This window comes from Dasypus novemcinctus, chromosome 22 (assembly GCF_030445035.2).
Source record: "Dasypus novemcinctus isolate mDasNov1 chromosome 22, mDasNov1.1.hap2, whole genome shotgun sequence".
Lineage (NCBI taxonomy): Eukaryota > Metazoa > Chordata > Mammalia > Cingulata > Dasypodidae > Dasypus > Dasypus novemcinctus.
In genome coordinates, this window is record NC_080694.1 from 72,677,277 (window position 1) to 72,688,948 (window position 11,672).

Sequence of the window (11,672 nt, forward strand, 5' to 3'; positions counted from 1 at the left end):
ACATCAATGCTCCAATTTCTTCCATTACTAATCACAGTAGTTCCATGATAGAATATCAGTAAGACCACTCTAGTCCATACTGTATAGATCTTATACCTTAAAAAAAGACAATTTAATTTAAAAAAATGCTTTTATTCAAGAAGAGGAAACCCTATATCAAATAAATAAACAAATAAGAGGTCCTGGGAACCTGCCTGGCCTGGTGTAAGTTGGGGTGCGAGGCAGTGGTGGAAGACCCTGGTCCAGGTGTGACGAGGGCACAGGGAGCCTCCCCAGCATGGGCATTGGGCCGACAGTCAGGGCAGCTGGACTTGGTCTGCCTCTGATGCCTGCTGAAGTGGCAATCTCTCCTGGGTTTTTATGCCTCACAGGTCTGGTCATCTGCTGAAAACAAGAATATCTTCTTACTGAGGGAGTGTCCTTCTGGGAAGCTTCACACCAGTCCACTTCATAAATGCCTGTTATCACTTGTTACAAAAATATATTTTTCTCATTTTTTTATACTTTCTAAGTATGATAAACGTGTTTAAAATGTTTTTGCGACTCAAGATCATTAATATCATTTTGCTGCACAACACAGACAACTCCAAAGTTACGTGTCAATGTCCTTCTGACTGTATCATGTTTTTTCACCCAATACACAGTTTTTTTTAAATCACCCAATTCAACTTCATATTATATTCAGCCAGGTTTTTATCTGTATTAAAATGATCTCCAGGCTCAATCTCTGTAAAAGTATATATTTTTTCAACAACAACATGTATAAAATAATAACTTAAGAAAGTAGGCCTGAACAGGATGCAGAATTAAAGTCAATAAGTGTCTTAATAATATTCTTAAATAAATAACTGTTGTGAACATATGGCAAAAAAGACAGTATATTTAAATTTTAAAAATGACCAATATTGTTAGTGAATATATAGAGAAAATACTTACACTGAATAGGAAGAAAATTTTGTAAATTCTACTAAATTATAACATCAATAAAAATAATTACTGTATAAATACCAAAGACAAACACTGTTTATTATTCATAAGGCAATTAATGTATGTTTAGAGATAAAATTTTCAGATTTAATGACAATACTAAAAATTGTATTTCCAAATTGGCTTTGATTCCAAGTATAGAGCTAAAGGGTTGATCAAATGGGATTGATTATGATTCTATGCTGACAAGAGATGCATAAAAGAGGAACATTATCTTCATGGTATGAATATTTTGGGGATTCCTCTGTGGGTGGAAATGATGTGCAAGATCTGTGGGTATCCATATTACTCAAATGAATGGATAAAAGTCTGCAATTCCCAATTAAGGACATTGTTAGGCAATTGTGGCTTTTCCAATGCACCTACGCATTTCACATACACTAAATGCCCACTGCCAGTGTTTCTATTAAACATGTGGCCTGAAAGTAACAGAAACCAGTTTCAATTAAATTCAAACTTTTACATTGATGATCTGAGTTCTACCTCCATGGGTAGAAGCTTTGCATCTATGATGTAAAAATAGGTTTGCCGTGAGTATGTTAGTCATTAGAGCAAGAACTAGGATTTAGGAAGGTATACAAATACACACATACCCATACACGTTTATTTATTTATGCATAGGTTCTTCATAACTAGCCGATGAAAGAGACATATAATACTCCCTGAAAGAATTTAGAATAGACAACTGCTGGATGCCATTGGAAAGAAATTTCGCACTTACTTTTATTTAGGTAATTTAGCTGTGCACTCCTAAATGAAATGAGAATCCATATTACATTATGTCTAAAAGTCCCAACATCTAAGGGATTTCTTGAGTATATTTCACTTTTCTGCTTAACTTGGGTCTCTTCTAAGCAGCCTTTTCAGAGCCCACTTAACCTCTTTGTTTCTCAAGGTGTAGATCAGAGGATTAAGGGAGGGCGTCACTACAGTGTAGAAGAGAGTGAGGAATTTACTGTGGTTCTGCATGTACTTGCTCTTGGGCTGGATGTAGACAGAAATTAAAGTCCCAAAGAACAAGACTACAATGATCAGGTGGGACACACAGGTCTCAAATGCTCTCCTCCTGCCTTCAGCAGATTTTATCCTGAGGACACTTTTAACAATGCAGCCATAGGAGATCAGAATAAGCCCCAGAGGAGTGACCACATAGAGAGCACTAGCTATGGCAAGCTCATTCTCCAGAAAGGTTGTGTCCACACAGGCAATTTTCATCAGGGCAGGTTCCTCGCACATGAAGTCGTCCACCCTGTGATGGCTACAGAGAGGCAATTGGAAAACAAGGACAGTTTGCACCGTGGATCCCACAAAACCACTGATCCAGGCCACAGCTGCCAACTGCTGAAGAAGTTTTGGGTGCATGGTTACACTGTAGTGGAGGGGCCGGCAGATGGCATTGAAGCGGTCATAGGCCATCACAGTCAGGAGGACACATTCCGTGGAGCCCAGTCCCAAAGCCATGTACAGCTGAATCACACAACCAGCGTAGCTAATGGTCTTCTCAGGGCCCTTGAGGTTCCAAAGCATCTGTGGGACAATACTGGTGGTGAAGCAGAGGTCCAAGAAGGAGAGATTTGAGAGGAAGAAGTACATGGGTGTGTGGAGCTTGGGGCTCAGGTGTGAGACCAGTATGATGGCTGTGTTCCCCATCAGAGTCATAACATAAACTACAGCGATGACCAGAAGGAGAACCATCTCCAGCTGGGGCTGGTCAGAAAATCCCAAGAGGATAAAAACTGCTGGCTTGCTAAAATTTGTCACTTTCATTGCTTCTTCATTGTGAGTCACCTTTCTCAATCCTCCCTATTTTATTCCTATAGGAAGGAAATCAGATATCATCAGCAATGAAACAGTAACAAACTGGTTCAAAGTTGAACTTTTGCAGACTGTAATCATAGAGAGAAACAACAGAGATAAAACAGTGCAAAATAAAAATATCTTGTGATTTTTTGAATGTGACAAGAAAACAAATACTTAAAGGTAAGAAAATATCTAATTCATTAAAAGAAAATATATAAATATAGAATGTGAAAATATTTAACAAAAGATATTTGACACTTTAATCAAACTATCAGAAGATAAATACATAGGTCTTCAATGAGTATCCTGTGGAAATGCAAAGAAGTTGAAAATAAAATGATTGGTATGTATTTAGATACATGCTATTTAGAAAATAGCTATAAAAGATAAATTGAATGATACATCAAATAAGCAAAGGCATGACAGTAAGATATATAGAATTGGAGGCACAAACAAATCAAGAATAGTTCGAAATATTTAAACATGTGAGTTAGAGATGAATATCATTCTTATTCATGGATTTTCTAAAGTATTTTCTATGTAGCTGGCTAACTTTTCTTTATTATACAGTAAAGGGAGCATGAACTATGCTTTTGAAGGCTTAGATGTTAATTAGAAGAAAAACAATGGATGAGTGCCCTCATTTTGCCTTGCACAACTCTACATTCTTATGACTTTTTGCCACATGGATTTTGTGTCCAAGATTAAGCTGTATTTTCAAGGAGAATCTGTATGGAAACTTCTCCCTCTCCATTTCACATTTGTTAACCAAAATGAGGATAAGGGTTTTAAGACTTCCAAGTAAAGAAAGTAGTCAATTTTGAGTATGGATATAATAAATATTGGCTTGGGTTATATATGAACAGCTGCTTCTGTTTACTGCAAATAGGAACCCAACTCCGAATTTCCTCAACCTTTAAAACAAAATTTCTGTTTTATTCATTACATAACTTAAAACCCTACCTTCCAAGAAGAATGACAATTTAGCAGCAGAGGATAGTGTTGGCTTTGGTAAAATAGTTCAATTATGGTCACAGTTCGATGACAGGCAGTGGAAGAACCATGTGTGGGTCCCCTGTTGGCCCAAACTCTCTGCTGCATTCTCTTGACTCAATCTACTTTCAGATGGATGTTGTTCAGCTTGTTGACTCAGCACACATCTCTGGAGCTCTCCTTCCCAGCAGCCTCTCATTACTGTATTGGAGAGGGAAATAGGTCTCTAGAGAGAGAGGAAGCCCAGAGGCATGTGCTTCCATTTCTGCAAGAATGCCGTCAATTGTAGATTCCTTCTGAGCATACACAAGCACAGGCATTCTACTGGAATGGCTTCCATAACTGAAGGGCATTTACAATTGACGGCAGTGGGTCTGTCTTTCAGTACTACTCATAATGAACTTGGCAAAGTCAGTTAATGCCATTCGCCAAATTTCCATCACATATGCTATTAAAACCGTCAATAGTATTTTTATGTGAAATCTCTCAATTCATTTTAAAATAAAATTTTATTGATGTATATTGCTCATATGTGAACATACATAAACAATTAGTATATAATAAAAGTTGTGAACTTACAAAACAAACATGCATATCATCATACAAGGCTCTCATACATCACCCCACCACCACCACCTGGCATTGCTGTGAAATATTTGCTACAAACTATGAAAGTGCATCATCAATACACTGCTACTACCTATAGCCAATAGGTTACATTTGGTGTATTTTTCACCCAACCCACCTGATTATTAATATCCTGTATTAGTATTTATACCTGTTATCATTCATGAGAGAATGTTCTCATATTTGTCCTGTTGACCACAGTCCACCTGCCACCACTGGATGCCCTGTGTTATACATCTGCATGATTTTTTTATACAATACATTCAAAGTGTATACTCAGTGGCTCTCATTTTAATCACAGAGTTGTGTTGCCATCACCACAATTTTAGAACATTTTCATTACTCCAAAAGGAAAAATCCCAGACCCCTTTATAACCCTCTATAGTAGTCTTTTAGAATTGATATGATATCGTCTTTGCCATTGCTGCAAAATTATTACAGTATGTGCTGTTAGCTATCATCCATAAGTTATATTACTTTTATTTATTTTTTGCAACTAAATCAATAATCACTTTATTTTTTATCTATTATTTTTTAAATGTTACATTCAAAAAATATGAGGTCCCCATATACCACCCCCCATCACCCCACTCCTCCCACATCAACAACCTCTTTCTTCATTGTGGGACATTCATTGCATTCGGTGAATACATTTTGGAGCACTGCTGCACCACATGGACAATGGTTTACATTGTTGTTTACACTCTCCCCCAGTCCACCCAGTGGGCCATGGCAGAACATACAATGACTAGCATCTGTCCCTGCAGTACCACTCAAGAAAACTCCAAGTCCTGAAAATGCCCCCATCATATCTCTTCTTCCCTCTACCTACCCTCAGCAGCTACTGTGACCACTTTCTCCACATCAATTCTACAATTTCTTTCGTTACTAATCACAATAGTTCCATAGTAGAATATCAGTAAGTCTGCCCTAATCTATACTCTATTCCTCCATCTTGTGGACCCTGGGATGGTTACGTTCACTCTACCTCTATATTGAGAAGGGGCTTAGTTCCACATGGATGATGGGTGCAATTCTCCTGCTTGCAGTTTTAGGCACACTTGCCTCCCTGGTGTGGTGGTTGATGTTCTTCACTTCCCTGTAGCTGGCTGGGGTAAGTCCAATAAACCAGAGGGTAGGAGTTGCAAGTATGCTGAGGCTCAGGGCCTGGCTGTCACATGGACAGTCCAGAGATTCATGTCTCCTGAGTATACACCAACCCAAACACCAACCACAGGTCTGGTAAAAGTAACAGAAGAGGCATGTGTAGAAAGGTCATATGTAAGTCCAACTCCATCACACTCAGGATCACAAACTCCAAAGTAGGGCCAAATGACATGGCCCTGAACTCCAGAACCATCTGCCATGACCATAGAACCTGTGGGTCCTGTAGCCCTCAGGAGAACCAGTACCTGGGGTTGTATAATTTTGCCATTTATTACCATATTTTAGTAGGTTTTAAAAGAAGTGCTTTCTTATATTTATACTATTAAACACAATCTTCATCCACACCAAAATCACTGTTTTATTCCCTAGGTTATTCTCTAGTTTCCTTTTCCTGGTATTTATATATATAGACTACACCTCTCAGTCACAATCTCATTTATTAATCAGTAGTGTTAGTTATACTCACTATATTGTGTTACTGTCAATTCTATTCATGCCCACTCTTTTATAATACATCTTATTAAAAACTTTATGTACACTGAGCATCAGCTCCCATTCTCAACCCACCTTCTATTTCCTAGTAACCTGTACTCTAGGGTTTACCTCCATGAGTTTACACATCATATTTATTTCATATTCCTGAGACCATTCCATATTTGTCCCTTTTTGTCTAGCTTATTTCACTCAACATAATATCCTCTATGTTCATCCATTTTGTCATATGCATCCTGAATGCATTTCTTCATATAGCTCAACAGTATTCCATTGTAAGAATATACCACATTTTGTTTATATTTCATCAGTTGATGGAGACATGAGCTGTTGCCTTATTTTAGCAATTGTGAATATTACGCTATGAGCACCAGTGTGCAAATGTCAGTTCATATCCTTGCTTTCAATTCTTCTAAATATATTCCTAGAATATATTACTGGATCATATGGCAGTTCTATTTTCTGCTTCTTGAGGTACTGCCAGCCTATCTTCCCCAGCGGCTCCACCATTCTACATTCCCAAGAACACAGAAGGAATGCTCCTATTTTCCACATCCTCTCCAGCACTTGCCGTTTTCTGGGTTTGTTTGTTTGTTTTGTGATTTTTTAAATAATTAATGGCTATTCTGTAAGTGCACAATGGTAGCTCATTGTAGTTTTGATCTGCATTTCCCTAATAGTTAGTGATGTTGAACATTTTATCATGTTCTTTTTGGCCATTTGCATTTCCTCTTTGGAGAAGTGTCTATTCAAGTCTTTTGCTCATTTTGTACTTGGGTTGCTTGTCTTTTCATTGTTGAGTTGTATGATCTCTTTATGTAAGATTGATATCAGACTCTTGTCAGATACATGGTTGCTAAATATTTTCTCTCATTGAGTAGGCTGCATTTTTACTTTCTTGACAAAGTCTTTAGAAGAATAAAAGTGCTTAATTTTGAGGAGGTCCCATTTATCTGTCAATATAGTTTGATAGCTTCTTAGAATATTGATATTTTAAATAAATGATTTTAATATTTTTGTTAGTGAACTGTGCTGTACATCCATCAACATGCACCCCTCTGTGTGTGAATGCATGAAACTAACACACATTATTGATGAGCCAAGGACTTATTTATAGACTAGTATGAAAGAGGAGTTGATGAGAAGGAAGTGTGCTTTGTTACCCAGTATAAAATGATAGCATGAATTGCAAATTAATTAAATTTTTGAGACTTGTTAAAGATAAGCCATTCATAACACACAGGAGTTATGCATCATTGGTATCACTTCCTAAAGAATAATCAATGTTTTCCTAAACTTATCTTCAATGAAGATGGTGAACATTCCAAATTTTGTGCAAAATGATCTATTTGAGTAGAGAAAGGACTACTAGAAATTTTATGTACATTCATTTTCAATCTTTAATAACTTATCTCTCAGTTTATATTTTACATTGGGTATAAGTATATTCATTGAATAATACTCACATATGAGTTGTATATAAAGATATTGATATTTTGAGCTTTCATGCCCTGAAACTTTTGGAACCAATGGTTACATAGACTCTTTTAGTTTCCTCCTTTTATAACTTGTTTCATCAAATACAGTGTCAAAATAGGATAAAACTACTTGCCAGACATGCTGATCCTGATTTCTTTGCCCTGAAAGCAATTGATGGTGTTTTTCCAGAGCTGTTCAGTAGTGCAGTCACACAATTAAATATGAGGCAGCAATGATTATTGTGCTCTACTGTTACATTCACTAGCATGGATGGATCTCACAAACGTAATATGGAGTGAATGAAGGCAGAAACAAAGGAAATAATGCTATAGGATTTCACTTATTATGCAGTTCCAAACAATCAAAATAATGGTTACATGCGGGTGTAGGAAAAACTGAAAAAAGGAAGTCCTTCTATCAGTGTTCCTTGGGTTTTATTTCTTGATCAAGGTGTACTAATTGTGTAATGATTCATCAAACTGCACTTTTATGAAATCTTTACCTTTAGGTATATAAAATTATTTATTTTTAAAAGTCAAGTGAATTTCATGAAAAAATTTAATAAATCAGGATTCTCTTAAAGATGCAGAATATTTTTTAGACTTGGAAATCAATGCATGAAATTGTTTCTAAGCTTTATTTATTTATTTTTTATTTATCCCCTCCCTCCTCCCCTAATGGTTCTCTTTGTCCGAATGCTCATTGTTTACTCACCATCTTCAGGAGGCAATGAAAACTGAACCCAGGACTTTCCATATGGGAGATAAATGCCTTTACAGCTTGAGCCAAAACCACTCCCCAGAAAATTTTTTTTTATAATATACTTTTTAATTGTTTAAAGATACTTCTATTAGATAAATGTTATATAAAAAATATGTGGGATTCCCAAAAGCCCTGCTCCCAAACCCTCTGACATTTTCCCACATTACCAGCATCCTTCATTAGTGTGGTACATTTGTTACAATTGATGAACACATTTTGGAGCATTGCGCCTAAGCGTGGATTAGAGTTTATAGTATAGTTTACACTCTCTCCCACACAATGTTGTAAGTTATGACAAGATACATAACGGCCTGTATCTGCCATTGCAATGTTATATAGGACAATTCCCAAATCCATAAAAAAAATTCATACCTATTTTTCCCTCTCCCTGCCCTCAGTACCTCCAGTGGCCACTGCCTCCACATCAGTGATGAAATTTCTTTCGTTGCTAGACTCACAATAAGTCTATAGTAGAATACCAGTAAGTCTACTCTAGTTCATTGTTCACTCCCCAATCCTGAGGATTCTGGGAATGTCCACTCCACCTCTAATTGAGAGGGGCTTAGACCCAGTGGGGAAGATGGATGGGACTATCTTGCTCGAAGTTGCAGACATTTTCTGATCCTTGGGCTGGTTGTTGACCATCATCATTTTCTTGTTAACTGTCCTAGGTGAGACCAATGAACTGGAGAATCTCTGTTGAGATTCAGGGCCCAAATGGCCCATAGACAACACAAATTTTTAAGTCTCTTGGGCTTACACATATCAACTGTAGCATTAAATCTAGGTTCAAATAGAAGGAGCAAAAGAGCCATGTGTAGGGAAACCACCACAGCATCCAACTCTGTCACACAATGCTAGAAATTTGATCAACTAGCATTAAGCAGTTGTTTCCTTCAGTTGTTTCCTTCAAATGTGCTGCGTCATTTGCCAAGTCTCTACCACTCTTCTTTATTGAATATGCACCTTAGCTAAGGATGTTACTATTCATTTCCACATTTTCCACTATGGTTGCTTTCCTTATACCTGACCCACTTAGTCATTTCTGCCAACCGCCCTGGACCTGAATGTGCATGACTTTGTTACATGGACTAAAATATATTGAGAAAAGGATTACCTCTAGGCAAAAATGCTTTCACTTCTACTATTGAGACCTAAGGGAAGCATGAAGGATAAATATGGATGTGGATATGTTTGTAGGTGGCAAGCAGGAAGTCAATGGAGCTTTTTAATCTGGGACCTCAGGATTATCTTGGAAGTCAGAAGCAAGACCAGGGATGGAGGGATGCAAGAGGTAGGATGGGAGGATTAAACAATTTGTTGAATGTTTTTCATGGTGATGGAAGAAACAAATAACAAGAGACAAATAGAAAGATTCCTGAAAATCCATTTGAATTTAAGGGAGCCCAGGTATTTTTAGTGGCCGGACTCAACAGATTCATACTTCTTTCTCCAGCAACACTCAGGTAGCCACAGGTAGTGAGGCAGAAGGTCCTGCTAGAACTCTCCATGACTCCTATGGTTTTACAGAAAAATGTGAAGAAAGTACAAGGTGACAGGAAATTTAAAGTTATAACAAAAAGAGTTTGGAGTTATGAACCAATGGGAGATGTAGATAGTATATATACACATCTATCATTATATAGCCATTATATATAATATATATGATTACTGATTGAAATTTAGCATGAATGTTGTGGAAGTGATCTAAACTAGCGTGAAAGATCATAGAGGCACAGGTAACTCTCTCAGAAAGATCTCCTGGGACAGTTCATCTTTGGTCACGAAGGAGCAGGATATTAATTGCCATTTTGGGAGAAGTGTGTCCCTACGTTCTTCTTGGACTCAGTGTCCTGGGTTTTCTTCCAGTCTCTCCCTGAAATTCTACTCTTCAGAGATCTTAAGCATGAGTAGCATCTCCAGCCAGCACACGAGCCTTAGGCATGGATTTGCCAATTTAAGGTAATAGCATTCAGTACCCCAGGGCTTCAATTCCATTTTCTTATTAAAAGAAAGTTATCAGAGAGCAAACAAAAGCCAGAAAACTTATGCCCTTCTATTGTATTCATTTCTTTTTAAGCATACACCATGGTGACTGACTGTGATTTCAAATCTTAACTTTCAATAGAAAATCAAGATTATAGCGTAAAGTGAAGTCTGTATAGATGAAGTGAGTAAGGTGGGGTACACATGATGTAAAATTTGGATTCTTTTACAAGCTTAAAATGAATGTGCTCTTACAGAAACAAATTCCTGACTGTGCCTTGGAAAAAGGAAAGTTTCTCTGAGGAAGCAGAGCTTCTGTCAAGAAGGCACTGACTTAGATGGGCACTCCCAAGCTCTCTCACAGAAAACATGTGAGAAGGGGCAAAATTCTTCCTGAGTGAGCTGGTTTGGGGAACCCACAGAGAAGAAGGCTTTAGGACACCAATTTGGAGAGAACAAAACAAAGAGCTAAAGAGCCTAAGGGAAAACCATGGGTTTCTCACCCCAGGGCTAGAAATGGTGGGCAGCTAAGATCCACCCTAAATACAAAAAGCCACTGCCAAACCCTGACTCCCACCAGCCACCTAGCAGAAGGGAGCATTCTCCAGGGCTAAGACAATTCTGGTGAAAGGTGGAGAGGGGTTTCCTTTCTGTGGGTTTGGTTACCTGTACTCCCTTTCAACTTTAGAGAGCATACCAGCTGGCAAGAGGTAGCCCTGGGAAGACATGAATCTGCTTAGGCAGCCTGATTTACCTAGCCAACCTTGAAGAGAAACTTGGATTGGGAGAGGGTAGAGCCAGGCAACAGACTAGTCTGTCACTGAAAACTATCAAAATTCCAACTCCCCTAAGGGAGGCAGGCAGTAGGAAGACTCATTAAGCTTTCAAGGACCTATTTAGGGTCCCCTGGGAGAAGGAGGGGTCTTCAAGAGGATCAAGTGTAGTTTCTTTGCCTTGGTTTGGTTACCAGGATCCACTCTGAATTCCCGGAAAGGACCTTTACCTGATCAGGAGAGGGAAATCCCCGCTCTCACAGGCTGATCACACAGGCTGTTGTACACAGCTGCCCTGGGAGAGAAAGCAATTAGAATAGAAAGGGGGCAGGGACAGACAGGTGTCTAACAGGCAGGAATCCTGAAACTGCTAAGAATCTTTCCTGAAGGAAAGTGGGGGGATAGATTTCTCAAAGGCAAAGTGACCCAAAAAGAAAGTGTACTCAGTGGAGGAGCTGCAGCCTTGAATATATGAGATCCCAGGTTTGATTCCCAGGTCTTTTTAGAGAAGTGCTCCACTGTGTTATTAGACATCCAGCTGATAGTTTAGGACAGGAAATATATAGAGATACTTTTTGAGTTAGCTTTCCTTCAATCTCTGATTTT

General features: G+C 38.2%; 1 protein-coding gene across 1 annotated transcript; it reads right to left on the minus strand.

Annotated features, from left to right (window-relative positions):
* Positions 1-1,821: 1,821 nt before the first annotated feature.
* Positions 1,822-2,754, minus strand: LOC101436386 (olfactory receptor 2G3-like). The gene has a single exon (XM_004453186.1). The coding sequence runs from the start codon at positions 2,752-2,754 to the stop codon at positions 1,822-1,824; it is 933 nt and encodes a 310-aa protein (XP_004453243.1).
* Between the last annotated feature and the right edge of the window lie 8,918 nt (positions 2,755-11,672).

Coding starts and splice junctions, on each gene's coding strand:
- LOC101436386 (XM_004453186.1), bottom strand. CDS start 2,754: ATGAAAGTGACAAATTTTAGCAAGCCAGCAGTTTTTATCCTCTTGGGA.